Here is an 18,891-nt window from a genome sequence, read left to right on the forward strand (position 1 = left end):
CCATACTGATGCAGTACATCTCTTTGAACTCATGGTGGTGTATTCAGTGTCTTAACATGCACTAGAAGTGTGAAGAGATGCATCAAACCAAATGTCACACATCTGTCACGTGTCATGTTTTTTTCTTATGACACTGAACTGTGCCCATACTTAATAAGAGTAAGTAAAAAATAACTGCGCTGACACTGAGCTGTGCTGCAATTTACCTCTTGCACTTGACTTCAATGAGGAAAGAGACAAATCTCAATATAGTATTGTTACACTTTCTTTAACGCTCAGAGCATGACACACTCACACCTGATACAGACATACGAGCTGCTGTAGAGGAGTGAGACCTGAAGAGTGGGGTGAATACTTCTTAATCTGTATCACACCAACCTGTAGGAGTTGTTGTGATGACTCTATGCATGAGTAATTTAGTGCCAAAACTTAAAAAGAGGAAGTAAAAAATAAAAACGTCCCACTATTTCTCTCTTATATTACTAATATGCCAGAACACTGTTCTGTTATTCTCTCCAACATAGATTATATTAAGTCTTTAGAAAACAGTAAAACTTGTATTTATCTCATGTGTTTACTGTCATTTGGCTCCTCATGCATATTCATAAAATAACAAACAGGAAGTAAATCAAGAGTTTTAACATCCTGATATCTGACTTCTGCTCACAGATCACAGAGGACGAGCATCTTAACAGACTACGTCCTTCTCTGTTGTAAGTAGAATAGTTTACTGATATGATTATTACATGTTGTTTACATTATTTGATGTATTTTATTGTCTCTGAAGCCTCACAGAGAGATGAGAGGAGCAGCTATGAGTTTAACAGCAGCAGCGAGTGGATTTGTTGTCTTCCTTCTCTCTGTGTCAGGTGCTGTATATCTACATTTACATTGTAGGACATTTAGCTCACTTATTCAGAGCAGCATGAAGTCATTTTAACAAAGTAAATATAAAATATCCCAGATCAGCACTTTTCTAGGTTTGATGTATGTGTGATGCAGTATGATGAATAACTTTTAAACTCTACAACACCAAACATTCACTTCTATTTATTTCTGTGTAAACTATAGCTGTTGAATGAAGGCAAAATGGTTAAAAATAACATCAATATTTACTGCTGAACACTTTAATAATATTATATTAAGATGTTCAGCTGTGTCTGCGTCATGGGTGGTGGGGGTGGGGGTGTCTAGCTAATAAGGTTTGTCCACCCTCCCTCCATGGATTGTAAGAATCATATATTTTAATACATGCATATGCATATATACATAGTTCTATGATGGTACAGCAATGCACTGAGAATTTCATCTTGTCACGATGTTTAAATTCTGTTTGGTAATTTCTGCACTCTGTACTGTAGAGCTGGACAACTGTTTTAGCTGTTACAGTTATAACAGTTGCCCCTCCCTGTGAAAGCTTAGTGTCAGCTATTTTATTTTAGCTGCTTAGCTAGCTGCTAAGTTTCCCTCACTTCATGTTCTGCATTTCTCTCTGGTTTTCACACTTAACTCTACAGTGACTTCAACAAAGAACTAACAGAGAAGAAACTAACCAAGACAACCACAGACTCTGTAATGATTCATTTTCTTCTTCTCATCCTGTTCAGTAAAACTGCATTAATGTTCACAGGTTCAATACATTCTTGTTCCTTCACTGAACCTTCAGACTGTACGATGTTCTGTCTCAGTGCACAGAGAGATTAACTGTGAACAGCATCTAAAACTGTTTCTTTGTACTGTCAATTCAAAGTATGTATAAATATCTTTGGACTTTTAGACTTTTCTATACATGTATTCACTCAGGCACAATTCAGCAATAACATAATGAAAGTCATAAAATAGAGAAAGAAAGTGTATGAAAAGTAAATGAACATGGGGAAAAATAATGAAACAGAACAAGTCTGAGTTTTAATGAAGTGAAAACAACATTGATGTACCACTGATCTGCTGCTCCACTCAAAAAAAGTTAGTTAAATGTCTTTTTACTCATTTCATGTTTGAATGACTTGTTTGATAACAAATAAGAAACACATTTCGAGCGTTTAGATTTTTTAAAACTACAACAAACAAGGGGAACAAAAGTAAAAACTTGCAGAATGAATGGACTAAAGCTGAAACACTCAACAGTAACAAATGATAAAATATGATAAACAACTGATAAAATACTGTATTCCAGTTCAGTTCTAGTTAGATTGATGCATGATGAGGAGCTTTGAATGACAATGACTGCAGATAAAATCATATTGATGCCATGATCCACTTTGTCTTATTCACTGATTCTTAACTTGTTATGAATCTGATTGTGGTTTCTGATGTGCTCTGTGTTACAGTGGTACAGGGTCAGAATGACTGGGGAGTGACTTACACTTCTACTCAGATCTGTGCCTTAAAAGGATCAACAGTGGACATAAACTGCACCTACAGATACCCATCCAGAATAAATGATCATGATACTATGGTTGAGAAAACATTCTGGTTCACAAAAAAGAGTAATGGTGTGTATGTAGATCTGAGAACAGACTCAGAGTATTCAGGTCGTGTTCAGTATCACTGTGATAAGAACGACTGCACTCTGACAATCACAGACCTGAGAGAGAGCGACTCAGCTGAGTACAAGTTCAGGTTCATAACAAACCAACCAGGAGGGAGCTTTTTTGGTTCACCTGGAATCACTTTGACTGTGACAGGTAAAATTTTCACCTGAAGATTTAATCATTTAATTCCAAACTGTGAACACAGGGGTATGTGTGTGTGTGTGTGTGTTCTTTTATGTGTGAATGTTGACAATTAAGTTTAAAATCAAGTCTTCTCTTTTTTTTTTCTTTATTCACATATGCAGATCTCCAGGTGCATGTGAGCAGATCAACATTCAATCCTTCCTGGGCAGAGCTGAAGTGTCACAGCAGCTGTCATCTACCTGATGGTTTTTCCTACATCTGGTACAAGAATGGACAGGACATATCGGGACAAACATCTAATTCTTATTCAGGCAGCTTTGATTCTACCGACATCTATTCCTGTGCTGTGAAAGGCCATGAGAAGTTCCCCTCTCTTCCATTGTGTGAGTTTACTTCACAGTCTTTTACACCATCTAGTGGAGTGTTTTAGCTAAGGTATCATAATTGAATATGTCTTAAATATGGGTGATATCACTTCCCTCTCTGTACTGGTCCCATTAAGCTCTTGGGATACTGTTGTAGGTATCCCAACATCAATACAACCTTCAAAACACTATTTACATGCATATTGTATAATGTCTGACAGCTATAGGCTACATAGATAAAAACACATACAGGAACAGTCATGCACACATAATGCTTAATGTTGGAGACATCAAGCCTCAAGCTTTTTCAGCATTAGCGTGTTCTGTTGCACCTGTCACCACATCAAACAGTGTTGTCACAGTGTACTGACACACCCTGGAGTGCACTTCAGCATTATAGTTTAAACCACTAGAGGGCAGTAAAGACAAGGTTTCAGCTGGTGTTAAGTTGCTCTTTTAAAGGAAAAAAATGTACTGTGAAATGTATGTAGTTCAGTTCTATAGTTTATTCAAGTGCATTCTTAACTGAAAGGAGTAATGCTAAATACTACATTTCCCAGAGAGCTATGAGATCACTTGAAACCCCACAGTATACATGGCTCCACATCTCATGATTATACATTTCCTTTATCAAACTGTATCTAGATTAATCATCAGTTTTTTGAAATTGAAATTAAATTAAAAACTTCAACATTGCATTATTAATTGCATTTTGTGGTACTCAAGTGTAAAACACTCTTTATGTTTGTTCTTGTGTTGGTGCCATAAGCTTCATAAATAAATCTCAGGTCCTTCTCTGAGGTGGAAAGAAGGAGGCCCATACAGTATCTCAGCAGGTTTACATACTGAAGGACCTTCATGACAGAATAAAGTCTGTTCTCTGATGTTGTTGTGAGTCTGGTTGTGGATTCTGTTGTGTTCTGTGTTACAGCGGGTCCCTGGGGAGTGATGTACTCTTCTACTCAGATCTGTGCCTTCAAAGGATCATCAGCAAAGATAAACTGCACCTACATATACCCATCCAGAATAAATGACAATGATACTGAAATTGAGGAAACGTTCTGGTTCACTAAAGGGCCTGATAATGACCCTGTGAATCTGAGAACAGATTCAGAGTATTCAGGTCGTGTTCAGTATCACTGTGATAAGAACGACTGCATTCTGACAATCACAGACCTGAGAGAGAGCGACTCAGCTGAGTACAAGTTCAGGTTCATAACAAACGACCCAGGAGGGAAATATACTGGTTCACCTGGAGTCACTTTGACTGTCACAGGTAACATTTTCATTTGAAATGGAGCAAAACATTAGTTCAGGCAGAGCACAGAGCTTTACCAGCAGCTTGGCTACCAGCTGACTAATAATGGTCATCATATTGATAGAAGTGGACAGTGCTTCCATTATAACCCGACACTTCTTACTATTACTTTGTTTACATGCTAATGCTGACACCATCTGCTGCCCCAATCTCCTCATTATGCACTATGCCTTTGGTATTCTTTATTTCTCTCAAATCTAATGTTCATCTATGTGATTATTAAGGTTAGTTAGTTGAATCTTCATTACTGCTTGGATTCTCTGAGAGCTCCCTCAAAGAGCAGGTTCTTTTCCACCAAATCCAACTTTATAACCATTTGTTATAAATGGTCAATTCCTTGACGTTGTGATCAGTTAGTTTCAGATGTTTCAGATCATTTAGCAAATGTTACTGTGCACATGTGAATATTTGCTTGTATGTTCTGTATGTTGACAGTTAATTCCAAATGACATTTCTGTTTATTGTTCACAGATCCAGACTTCCAAGTGCATGTTAGAAAATCTTCCCCCAACCAGCATCCCACCTGGACAGAGCTGACATGTCACAGCAATTGTCAGCTGCCTGTTGATCCTTCCTACATCTGGTACAAGAATGGCCAGCCAATGGAGGGAAAAACAAAAAAAATTAATCCACACCCAATTAATCCTGAGGACCAGTATTCTTGTGCTCTATCAGGATATGAGTCTTTCCCCTCTCCTTCAATGTGTGAGTTTTCTCTACAATGTTCCACTAACACATCAAGTGCAAATTTTGACCCACATAGTCTACAACAAGTCAGACCCAGTTTTGCTTTTTTTTAGCTCTTTTCATTTCTACTTTGTACTTTTATTAACATAACTATTTTACTCAGACCAAAATATAATGTCAATAGTTTTTTTTTTTTTTTTTAATAACCTGCTGGCTTGTGCTAAGGGGTGCAAGTTTAGTCAAGTGCAGGGACACCATACCGAGCAACGTAATGTCTTCAGAATGTTTGTAGAGACAGCATGATTTATAGAAGGAAACAAAAAAGATGTGTGACAATGAGGCAGATAGAGTTATCTGAAACTACAGGGCCAATAACACTTAGAAATCTAAATCTGCTTGCATGAAAGACAGTGAGTAACTGAGACAGTACACTGGTTAGTGGCAATAATCAAACATTAAAAAGAAAATTGAAAATGTATTCTCTTATACGTTCTTTCATTTGTTCCTGACTCCATTATTGTCTTTAGAGTATAAATTATCAGCAAATTAAACAGACTTTGTTTTATGATCATATTCACATCTTAAAGTTAATATGTGTTCATATCATATCATCTTCCAGATGCTCCAAAGCTTCCCTCTGTGTCAGTGAGTCCCTCTGGTGAGATAGTGGAGGGCAGTTCAGTGACTCTGACCTGTAGCAGTGATGCTAACCCAGCAGCTAAATACACCTGGTACAAGAAGAATGTAAATCCAGACCTTCAACCTCTCAGTAAAGAACCACAGCTCGTCTTCAGCTCCATCCAGTCCTCTGACTCTGGAGAGTATTACTGTACAGCTGAGAACCAGCTGGGGAAGAGGACATCTGAGTACATCTTTATTGATGTGAAATGTGAGTGAAACATCTTATTTAAAAAGTTAAAAAAAACTGCTTATATTGATAAACATCTTTGCACTTTTTTAACCAAAAAGCATTTTGCAGATCATGCGTGTTTTCTTCTGCTGTAAAAGTAAAATTTAACATTTCTGTTTCCTTCAGTTCAAACTTTCAGACATTTCATTTATCTATAAGGACAACGCACATTAATCAACATCTCTGTGTTAGTCAGCTGGCTGATTTTCAACTCCAGTCCCATGGCGAGATGTTCTAAAACTAATGAGATGATGCTTAAAAATTACAGACAGACAATAACAACAAAATAAGCACTCACAAGACAGTTCACAAGCCGTGCAGAGCAACAGAAGACAGCAAAACATTAATACAATATCCGCTATTCATCCATTAACCAGACCACCTTCAAGTTTCCAGATGCTGCCTCATGAATGATGCTGTTTTTAAAATCATGTGCCACTGTAGTAATTATCACCCTAAAATAATCTGTGTTAATACATCTTTTATAGATGCTCCAAAGACGTCTTCTGTGTCAGTGAGTCCCTCTGGTGAGATAGTGGAGGGCAGTTCAGTGACTCTGACCTGTAGCAGTGATGCTAACCCAGCAGCTAAATACACCTGGTACAAGAAGAATGTAAATCCAGACCTTCAACCTCTCAGTAAGGAACCACAGCTCGTCTTCAGCTCCATCCAGTCCTCTGACTCTAGAGAGTATTACTTTACAGCTGAGAACCAGCTGGGGAAGAGGACATCTGAATACATCTTTATTGATGTGAAATGTGAGTGAAACAGCTTATTTAAAAAGCAAAAAACTGCTTACAAATGGTAAATGGACTGTACTTTTACAGCGCCTTTCTAGTCTTCCGACCACTCAAAGCGCTTTTTACACTACGAATCACATTCACCCATTCACACACATTCATACACTGATGGCACAGCCATCAGGAGCAATTTGGGGTTAAGTGTCTTGCCCAAGGACACATCGGCATGTGGACTGGAGGAGCCGGCAATTGAATCGCCGATCTTCCGATTAGTGGACGACCCGCTCTACCTCCTGAGCCACAGCCGCCCCAAAGCTGCAAAGATATTTACACTGGTAAATATCTTTGCACTTTGTTAACGGAAAAGCATTTTGCAGATCGTGTGTATTTTCCTCACTTTCCATCTGCTGTAAAAGTAAAATTTAACATTTCTGTTTCCTTCAGTTCAAACTTTCAGACATTTCATTTATTTATAAGGACAATGCACATTAATCAACATTTCTGTGTTAGTCAGCTGGCTGATTTTCAACTCCAGTCCCATGGTGAGATGGTCTAGAACCAATGAAGTGATGCTTAAAACATTACAGACAGAGAATAACAACAAAATAAGCACTCACAAGACATCTCACAAGCCGTGCAGAGCAACAGGAGACAGCAAAACATATATACAATATCCACGATTCATCCATTCACCAGACCACCTTCCAGTTTACAGATGCTGCCACATGCATGATGCTGTTTTTAAATCATGTGCCACTGTAGTAATTATCACCCTAAAATAATCTGTGTTAATATATCTTTTATAGATGCTCCAAAGTCCTCTTCTGTGTCAGTGAGTCCCTCTGATGAGATAGTGGAGGGCAGTTCAGTGACTCTGACCTGTAGCAGTGATGCTAATCCAACTGCTAAATACACCTGGTACAAGGAAAACCAAACACTGCTTCAAGGACCAGAAGGAATTTATCATTTTACCTCCATCAGCTCTGAAGACAGAGGGATCTACCACTGCAAGTCTGAGAATCAATATGGAGAGAACTCTATGTCTCTATTCATTAATGTCCAGTGTAAGTACAAAACAAATCAAATCTCTGACATACAAAGTGGGGTTTAACAATATGTTATGAATTAACTGCCATCTGAGTTCAGGCTGGTAGAAATATCATATTCAAAAGTAGAAAGGCTGAAGGCAGATTCTAACATGGCCGCTTTTTCTTTGGTCCCCTCCTGCTGGTTTTGTATGCATAAAAATGAACCCAAAGAAAAATACTGATTTGTTTGGTCTCTATACATATTGCCCCCCAGATGCTCCAAAGCTTCCCTCTGTGTCAGTGAGTCCCTCTGGTGAGATAGTGGAGGGCAGTTCAGTGAATCTGACCTGTAGCAGTGATGCTAACCCAGCAGCTAATTATACCTGGTACAAGGAGAATGAAGACTCACCAAAAGCATCAGGACAGATCTTCACCATCACTGATGTCAGACCTGAACACAGTGGGAATTATTCCTGTGAAGTCCAGAACAGAAGAGGACGTCATAACTCCACCTTATATCTGACTGTTGTGGCAGGTAAGTTATGTTCATTGACCTTCAGACACACACACACACACACACACACACACACACACACACACACACACACACACACACACACACACACACACACACAGACATGCACATACACGTACTTGTATATGACATTATTGATAAGCCATATCTCCTTTCTGTGGGTCTCAACTTTTAGGGAAATCAGTATTTATAATTAGTATCATTGTGGTGATTCTGGTGGTCCTGATGCTGATTCCTCTGCTTCTCTTAAGTCTGTGGATGAGGTAAAACAATAAAGAAAACATCCTTCTTTAAATTTCTTATAAAAGTCATGAATTTCATTTTGTCAAATTTCTTATTCTTGTTGGATTCAATCCAGGAAGAAGAAAACTCTGAGCTCCACCACTGAACTGAATGAACCTGTAGAGACTATAGAGGTGAGAGAGAGACCTTATTGACAGAACTTACCCTAAAATACAGTTATGACGATTTGGCTTATAAATGCACTAGAACACATTTTATTATCAACATAAAATCATAAAGGGAATTTAAATGTAAATAAAAACTTGCTGAGTAGAAACCAGTAAGGTTTTAGGCCTTAAGGGTCAGCACAGAATTGAATCTGAAGCATTATTATGAAAAATATTTAAAAGATTCTAACAGTATGCAAACTGCATGAATGAGGTTCATTGAGTCGTATATTGTCATCTCTCTCCATCAGCTGGACTCTTCTCCATTGTATGAGAACGTCTCAGACTTGCAGGTCGTTGCTGCAGCAGACAGAAATCACAGAGGAGCAGGAAGACGTGGAGTAAAGTCCAGTCAGGTTGGAGCATCATGAAAGGAAAAATACAGGCCAACAAGGAGAGAGAGAGACTTTATTGACAAAACTTACCCTATAATACAATTATAATTATTTGGCTTATAAATGCACTAGAACACATTTTATTATCAACATGAAATCATAAAGTGAATTTAAATGTAAAGAACAACTTGCTGAGTAGAAACCAGTAATGTTTTAGGTCTTAAAGTTCAACACAGAATTTAGTCTGAAGCATTTTTATTATCATTATTATTAGTAGCAGTAGTATTACAAATATTTAAAAAATGTCTAACTCTATGTAAATTGTATGAATGAGGCTCATTGAGTCTTTTATTGTCATCTCTCTCCATCAGCTGGACTCTTCTGTGTATGAGAACGTCTCAGACTTGAAGGTTGTCGCTGCAGCACAGACAGAAGACACAGAGATCTACAAAAACCTGGAGTAAAGTCCAGTCAGGTTGGAGCCTCCTGAAAGGAGAAAAACAGGTCGACATCAGATTCATTGGTACAGTTACAAGAAGTGACTCACCAAAATTACGTGTGATTTTGTTGTGATGCAGTTGAACCAGAGGCTGGACTCACCTGATGGAAGCAGAAAGTAGTACAACAGTGAAATATGACAGTGGAGAGAGAGGCTGTAGAGGATGATGTGGACGTTTTCATGTTCAGTTTTCAGCAGCAGCAGCAGGTAGAAGTGAGCAGCACAGACAGTCAGTAACAGCATGTAGCAGAAGCTTTGAGAAGAATGTGCTGATGGCAGCTTGAACTGAATCATGTCGATGTGTCAAACATGATTGATTGTTTAGATCAGTTGAATGTCAGGTGGTGTGTGTGACTCAATTGATTTGTAATTTACTGAATGTTCTGTCTGAACTAATGCAAGCTTATTTTATTTTCTCTGTAGAGTTAGTTATATTACAGATATTTAGGATTAGAGCTGTTATGTGAAATGTTATTTTAAATGTAAAAATGCTGTAGACTGGAGAGAGAGGCTGTGGAGGATAATGTGGATGTTTTCAGTAGCAACAGGTGTGTGTGACTCATAACTGTGTTTATGTATATTGAGTGTTCTGTCTGAGGTAATGCAGGCTATATTATTGTACTTTACTCCTTTTTCCTTTTTCTATATTACAGATATTTAGGATTAGAGCTGTTATGCAAATGTTATTTTAAATGTATACATAATAAATCACTTTTGAAGAATCCTGATTGGCTTCCTGGTTTGCAGCTGTCCTCGCTCACAAAGCTCATTAAGTCTGTTCAGAACAAAGACATCAAACTGGAAGCATCACATTCACACCACGTGCAGTATACTGTATATTTCCACACATCAAATTCAAACATAATCTCGGTTCTATCACACTTTGCTGAATGTCACATTATCCAGGTATCGCTGTGGCTGAATAAACAGCCAGTTTCCACAAAAACTGTAGTTAGAAACTTAATTTCAGTTCCCTTTCACTACTGCAGAGGGCGACAGTGTGCAGAAAGGTTCAGCTTTAATGAGAAACGTCATCTTGCAGGAGGACTGTATTTTGTGAAAAGTACTAAAAGTACTTTTGGTAAAGTAAATTTAAATGTTTTAACAATCAGTGATGGATGATAAATTGTTTTCAAGATGTAGGTATGTCATTTTTAATGTTTTCCCCAAATTTAAATAAAGGACATCTTAGTCCACATTTAATCCAACAGAACCAAGAAAATATATTTCTTATCTTTGCCCTCAATATTCAGCCTTTTTTCCTGTTCAATAAAACTGTGTCATGGTTCACAGGTCAAAGAGATGAATTGTAGAGAACATCGATGCATCTTTACACAACAGAAGAACTGAATTCTGCTCTGTCTCTTTGAACTCATGGTGGTGTATTCAGTGTCTTAACATGCACTAGAAGTGTGAGGAGATGCATCAAACCAAATGTCACACATCTGTCACGTGTCATGCTTTTTCTTTAGACACTGAACTGTGCCCACACTTAATAAGAGTAAGTAAAAAATAACTGCAGTGACACTGAACTGTGCTGCATTTTACATCTTGCACTTGACTTCAATGAGGAATGAGGAAAGAGGAAAGAGGAGTGAGACCTGAAGAGTGGGGTTTTTCTTTCACACAGGAACAAACATGATTTCTATGACTGACTATGACACTAAGCATTTTAACCTTTCACAAGTTCATACAAACATTTATACATATTCATACAATAATTTCCACACAGTGCCGAAACTTAAAAAGAGGAAGTAAAAAATAAAAATGTCTCATTATTTCTCTCCTGTCTTTATAGTACTAATATGCCAGAACACTGGTCACAGACATAGACATAGATTATATGAAGTCTTTAGAAAACTTCATATAATGTGTTTACTGTCATTTGGCTCCTCATGCATATTCATAATACTAAGAAAGAGGAAGGAAATCAAATCATTTAACACCCTTATATCTGACTTCTGCTCACAGATGACAGAGGACGAGCATCTTAACAGACAACGTCCTTCTCTGTTGTAAGTAGAATAGTTTACTGATATGACTATTACATGCGTGGTAGCTTTTTTTAAACTACTACAAACAAGCAGAACAACAGTAAAAACTTGCAGAATGAATGGACTAAAACTGAAACACTCAGTAGTAACAAATGATAAAACTGATAAAATACTGTATTCCAGTTCAGTTCTAGTTAGACTGATGCATGACGAGGAGCTTGGATGGCAATGACTGCAGATAAAATCATATTCGTGCCATGATCCACTTTGTCTTATTCACTGACTGGAGGGTGACTTACACTTCTACTCAGATCTGCGCCTTAAAAGGATCAACAGTGGACATACACTGCAACTACAGATACCCATCCAGAATAAAGGGCACTTCTTCTACAGTTAAAGAAACCTTCTGGTTCACTAAACTGAGTAATAATGAACCTGTGGATCTAAGAATAGACTCAGAGTACTGAGCACTACGTAGAGTAACCGCAATTTTTAGGGAAATCAGTAATTATAATGAATATCATTGTGGTGATTCTGGTGGTCCTGATGCTGATTCCCCTGCTTCTCTTGAGTCTGTGGATGTGGTAAAACAATAAAGAAGACATCCTTTCTCTTATTTTCTTATTAAAACGTGTAGAAAGTTTTTCAATCATGAATTTCATTGTGTTAAATATTTCTTGTTCTTGTTGGATTCAATCCAGGAAAAAGAAAACTCTGAGCTCCACCACTGAACTGAATGAACCTGTAGACCTTATTGACAGAACTTACCCTAAAATACAGTTATGATGATTTGGCTTATAAATGCACAAGAACACATATTATTATCAACATGAAATCATGAAGTGAATTTAAATGTAAAGAAAAACTTGCTGAGTAGAAACCAGTAATGTTTTAAATCTTAAAGGTCAACACAGAATTGAATCTGTTGGGACTGGTAGGAGTGCCTTTGGTTTAATTAGTAATAATTCATAATTATCAGAGACAGTTATGAATTATAAAATCAAGAAATTATTAATATTTATTAATAATATGGGGCACCAACTGTTAAAGAGCCTTGCAGGGAGACACAACTGTCAAATCTGTGAGCAGCGTGGTTGGTTATTTGCAATAATTAGTAATTATAATAATTAATTAATTATTATTATTGTATAATTAATTAGTAATTATAAAATCAATAAAATTATTAACATTAATTAATAATTACAGGGCACCACCCAGAAACTGGGACCAATAACCAAACAATAAAGTAGTCTCATAAAAGAGTTCACCTAGAATGGTAATATCTGAAGGATATCAACATTCACAGGTGAACAAAGAAGGAATGAATTCGAGCTCCGACTCCCTCGATCAGCCAATTTTCACAATATATAAAACACAATAATGACAAAAGACTTCTCTGTAAAGATATAACAGTATTTATTAAACTGAGCCAAATTAACAAAGTTAACAAATACTCTGATCATTAAACCACTGTCCCAAAATCTACCTATCCTACCTAAGCAAACACAAACAAAGCTGTACAAGGTTGAACACTTGCAGGTAAATGCATGTGTGTGTGTCTGTGTGTGTGTTTGGACAAGAGAAGACGTCACATGATCTTAAGGATAGGGGACGTGAAGTCACGCGAGCACCAACTAGCGGAAGTGATGGTGGTGTCTTGGTTAGACAATAGCAGAATGGCACCGCCTGGTGGTCGACGTCTTGCACACACCCCATTCCGTGTAAAACACACGTGTCTGATGGCAGATAAGGATGGATAAAGCAGCGCTTTGTCCGACGTTATCTGACCATCAGGTGTGTAAGAAGATGTGTATGTATGTGTGTGTGTTAGTGGTAAAGAAAGGAGGGAGAAAAGCGACTGTGGGGGGAGAGAAGCGGTTGCTTTGTCCACAGAGAGCACGTGTACGGATGGCAGTCTGTAACGCATGTTGTCTGGTTTCTGATTGACAAAGCAACTTACTTTCTCACTCACGGTGGCACAAACACAGCAGTAGTCCCGAGCCGGACAAACACAAAACAGTCTAGCGTGGTGAACTTAACTCAACAGGCAGCAAACTTCAAATAGTCTACGGAGTAAAGCAGAACAAAGGGACTCGGCGGTCCGGCTAACAAACAAGCTTAAAAGATAAAAACAGCAACAGCACTGAAGCTGAAAATAAACATACAATCTAACACTGTCTCTGGCCAGACTTAAACCTTTTAGTTGGTCGCTTCAGAAAGCAAGCAGGGTGTGTGTTTGAGTCAGTTTTTGGGTCCGGCTTGGTTCCTTGGCTCGGATACTGACAGGGCCATTCTCGCGCTGCCGACAGGTTTCATGGCAAGCTGATCCTCGGCAGCGTGGTGCAGAAAACTGACTTTAGCACCTAAGTGAGTAACAACCAGTTAGTGTTAATGCTAATTACTCTACAACCTATCCTATTAGGATGTTAATGAGGTGGCTTCAGCACCTCTGGTGAGTAATAGCTGGTTACTGTGTTAGGGGGGTAAACAATTAGCATGCAAAATGCTAAACAACTCTCTGCTAACACAACCACTGTTGCACACTGTATACAATACACAACTACACTGTATATGCTTTGTAGAGCACTAGAGAAGTCCAAAATTTCAAAAATCAAAATTTTTGGGAAAAAATGATTAATTATTGATAAAATATTGCAAAAATGGCTGATATCAGGGGAGCCTCACATGGGGCACCAATTCTGTTTGACTGAGGAATGAGGCCCAACAGTCTGAAGCATCATTATTAAAAATATTTTAAAAATTCTAACAGTATGTAAATTGCATGAATGAGGCTCATTGAGGCTTATTTTGTCATCTCTCCCCATCAGCTGGACTCTTCTGTGTGTGAGAACGTCTCAGACTTGAAGGTTGTTGCTGCAGCAGACAGAAGACACAGATGAGCAGGAAGATGTGGAGTTAAGTTCAGTCACGCTGGAGCATCATGAAAGGAAAAAAAACAGGCCAACATCAGATTTGTAGATACAATTGGGAGAAATACCTCATCTGAATTTCATGTGATTTTGTTGTGATGCAGTTGAACCAGAGGCTGGACTCACCTGATGGAAGCAGAAAGTAGTACAACAGTGAAATATGACAGTGGAGAGAGAGGCTGTAGAGGATGATGTGGACGTTTTCATGTTCAGTTTTCAGTAGTAAATTGTGTTTATGTATATTGAGTGTTCTATCTGAGGTAATGCAGGCTATATTATTGTACTTTACTCCTTTGTCCATTTCTGTATAACAGATATTTAGGATTAAAGCTGTTATGTTAAATGATATTTTAATTGTATACATAATAAATTGCTTTTGAAGAATCCTGATTGGCTTCCTGGTTTGCAGCTGTCCTCGCTCACAAAGCTCATTAAGTCTGTTCAGAACAAAGACATCAAACTGGAAGCATCACATTCACACCATGTGCAGTATACTGTATACTTTCACACAGAAAATTGAAACATAATCTCGGTTCTATCACACTTTGCTGAATGTCACATTATCCAGGTATCACTGTGGTTTAATAAACAGCCAGTTTCCACAAAAAATGTAATTAGAAACTTAATTTCAGTTCTCTTTCACTGCTGCAGAGGGCGACAGTGTGCAGAAATTTTTTCAAGTCTGTCTTAAGACAAAAGTCAGGTGCCCATATGAACAGTGAAACAGGTGTTGCTTGCTCTAATCATTCCTCCTGTTCATACCGACCATTAGAAGATCTCGTCCTAATGCTCTTACAATGTAAGTGATGGGGGACAAAATCCACAGTTCTTGTTTTGACTAAAAATATATTTAAAAGATTATCCAAACGTAATATGAGGCTTCAGACATCTGAGTTAGTCCAAAAAAGTGGATATATTCTACAGTTACAGTATTTTTAGCGAGAAATGTCGTTTTGCATGCATTTTTGCACAGAAGGAGGACTGTGGATTTAGTCACCCATGACTTACATTGAAAGTGCATTACGGTTAATAGGAACAGGATGAATGATTACAGCAAGAAAATGATGATCTGGGATGTTGCTAAAATGAAGATGCACAGACACAGTTTGTATTGAAGAAGACCTTAATTGTCATGTCAGCTGTTTATCACCTTTTCGGTCCATTTAAACTCTTTGGGGTCACTCAGGGAAGCAGAATGTGTGGTAGTTTACTGAGTGTGAAGCCTTTTCAGTATAACAGTCTATATTTGTTAGTGACAACTGTAGATCACTGACTGAATCATTTTCATACTTAGAAACCTCGACAATGAACGTTTGTTCAACTACTGTACAACAAGGTCACCAATGTGAACAATCAACACTTCTGAAACTGAACTTCTAACTGTAATGTTTAATGAATTTAATGTCAAGACTAAACAGATTAAGATGCAACTCAATCATAAAAAGTGAAAAGTACTAAAAGTACATTTAAATGTGTCTAAACAATCAGTGATTGATGGTAAAATGTTGTTTCAGGGTTGTGATTCAGTATCTCTGATGTTTCACTGTCCTCTAGTGGTGAAGCTTCAGTGTTGCAGATTCAGGCTTCATCACTGATGATGTGCTCTGTGTTACAGTCAGAATGATTGTGAATGAGTGAGTTTCCGACTGCAGATGTAAAACATTTTGTCATCTGATTTACACATAGATTTCTGTATCATGTTTTGATGTACTTTGCTTTTTACTTGTTTCTTAATACTTACAATAAACATTGTGCTCATCATGTGACCTCTTACATCCCATACTGATGCAGTACATCTCTTTGAACTCATGATGGTGTATTCAGTGTCTTAACATGCACTAGAAGTGTGAAGAGATGCATCAAACCAAATGTCACACATCCGTCACGTGTCATGTTTTTTCTTTAGACACTGAACTGTGCCCACACATAAAAAGAGTAAGTAAAACATAACTGCAGTGACACTGAACTGTGAACTCGATACAGACATACGAACTGCTGTAGAGGAGTGAGACCTGAAGAGTGGGGTGAATACTTCTTAATCTGTATCACACCAACCTGTAGGAGTTGTTGTGATGACTCTATGCATGATTAAACCCAGACAGACATGGCAGGATGTGTTTCAGAATAAGTAGATGTTCTTTCTTTTTCTTTCACACAGGAACAAACTGTTTTCATGCACAAACATGATTTCTCTGACTGTCATTAAGCATTCTAGCCTTTCACAAGTTCATACAAACATTTATACATATTCATACAGTAATTTAGTGCCAAAACTTAAAAAGAGGAAGTAAAAAATAAAAACGTCCCACTATTTCTCTCTTATATTACTAATGTGCCAGAACACTGTTCTGTTATTCTCTCCAACTTAGATTATATGAAGTCTTTAGAAAACAGTAAAACTTTTATTTATCTTATGTGTTTACTGTCATTTGGCTCCTCATGCATATTCATAAAATAACAAACAGGAAGGAAATCAAGTGTTTTAACATCCTGATATGTGACTTCTGCTCACAGATCACAGAGGACGAGCATCTTAACAGACAACGTCCTCCTCTGATGTAAGTAGAATAGTTTACTGATATGATTATTACATGTTGTTTACATTATTTGATGTATTTTATTGTCTCTGAAGCCTCACAGAGAGATGAGAGGAGCAGCTATGAGTTTAACAGCAGCAGCGAGTGGATTTGTTGTCTTCCTTCTCTCTGTGTCAGGTACTGTATATCTACATTTACATTGTAGGACATTTAGCACACTTATTCAGAGCAGCATGAGGTGATTTTAAGAAAGTAAATATAAAATATCCCAGATCAGCACTTTTCTAGGTTTGATGTATGTGTGATGCAGTATGATGAATAACTTTTAAACTCTACAACACCAAACATTCACTTCTGTTTATTTCTGTGTAAACTATAGCTGTTGAATGAAGGCAAAATGGTAAAAATAACATCAATATTTACTGCTGAACACTTTAATAATATTATATTAAGATGTTCAGCTGTGTCTGTGTCATGGGTGGTGGAGGTGGGGGTGTCTAGCTAATAAGGTTTGTCCACCCTCCCTCCATGGATTGTAAGAATCATATATTTTTATACATGCATATGCATATATACATAGTTCTATGATGGTACAGCAATGCACTGAGAATTTCATCTCATCATGATGTTTAAATTCTGTTTGGTAATTTCTGCACTCTGTACTGTAGAGCTGTACAACTGTTTTAGCTGTTACAACTATAACAGTTGCTCCTCCCTGTGAAAACTTATTGTCACCTATTTTGTTTCAGCCGCTTTCAACAGTTTCCGTCGTGTCTTGAATTTCTTTGTGGTTTTCACACTTAACTGAGCAGCAACTTGACCAAAGAACTAACAGAGAGGAAACTAACCAAGACAACCACAGACTCTCTAATGATTCATTTCCCTCTTCTCATCCTGTTCAGTAAAACTGCATTAATGTTCACAGGTTCAATACATTCTTGTTCCTTCACTGAACCTTCAGACTGTACGATGTTCTGTCTCAGTGCACAGAGAGATTAACTGTGAACAGCATCTAAAACTGTTTCTTTGTACTGTCAATTCAAAGTATGTATAAATATCTTTGGACATTTAGGCTTTTCTATACCTGTGTTCACCCAGGCACAATTCAGAAATAACATAATGAAAGTCATAAAAAAGAGAAAGAAAGTGTATGAAAAGTAAATGAACATGGGGAAAAATAATGAAACAGAACAAGTCTGAGTTTTAATGAAGTGAAAACAACATTGATGTACCACTGATCTGCTGATCCACTCAAAAAAAAAGTTAGTTAAATATCTTTTTACTCATTTCATGTTTGAATGACTTGTTTGATAACAAATAAGAGACACATTTCAAACGTTCAACTTTAACTTTTTTAAAACTACAACAAACAAGGGGAACAAAAGTAAAAACTTGCAGAATGAATGGACTAAAGCTGAAACACTCAACAGTAACAAATGATAAAATATGATAAACAACTGATAAAATACTGTATTCCAGTTCAGTTCTAGTTAGATTGATGCACTATGAGGAGCTTTGAATGACAATGACTGCAGATAAAATCATATTGATGCCATGATCCACTTTGTCTTATTCATTGATTCTTAACTTGTTATGAATGTGATTGTGGTTTCTGATGTGCTCTGTGTTACAGTGGTACAGGGTCAGAATGGCTGGGGAGTGACTTACACTTCTACTCAGATCTGTGCCTTAAAAGGATCAACAGTGGACATAAACTGCACCTACATATACCCATCCAGAATAAATGACCATGATACTGAAATTAAGGAAACCATCTGGTTTACTAAAGGGCCTGATAATGACCCTGTGAATCTGAGAACAGACCCAGAGTATTCAGGTCGTGTTCAGTATCACTGTGATAAGAACGACTGCACTCTGAGAATCAC

The 18,891-nt window shown here is 37.5% G+C and overlaps 1 protein-coding gene across 1 annotated transcript; it reads left to right on the top strand.

Moving 5' to 3' along the window:
- Positions 1–2,154: 2,154 nt before the first annotated feature.
- Positions 2,155–3,108, top strand: LOC122976548. Its single transcript, XM_044345104.1, has 2 exons — positions 2,155–2,687; positions 2,840–3,108. Exons 1-2 carry the CDS (start codon positions 2,291–2,293, stop codon positions 3,106–3,108), a joined length of 666 nt encoding a protein of 221 aa, XP_044201039.1. The 5' UTR covers positions 2,155–2,290.
- The last annotated feature ends 15,783 nt before the right edge of the window (positions 3,109–18,891 follow it).

The sequence above is a fragment of the Thunnus albacares genome, chromosome 3 (genome assembly GCF_914725855.1).
Source record: "Thunnus albacares chromosome 3, fThuAlb1.1, whole genome shotgun sequence".
NCBI lineage: Eukaryota > Metazoa > Chordata > Actinopteri > Scombriformes > Scombridae > Thunnus > Thunnus albacares.

Excerpts from the sequence above, each read along its gene's own strand:
- LOC122976548 (XM_044345104.1), top strand. The coding sequence starts at position 2,291 with ATGAATCTGATTGTGGTTTCTGATGTGCTCTGTGTTACAGTGGTACAG. Across the intron at positions 2,688-2,839 it reads AATCACTTTGACTGTGACAG|ATCTCCAGGTGCATGTGAGC; the intron begins GTAAAATTTTCA and ends TCACATATGCAG.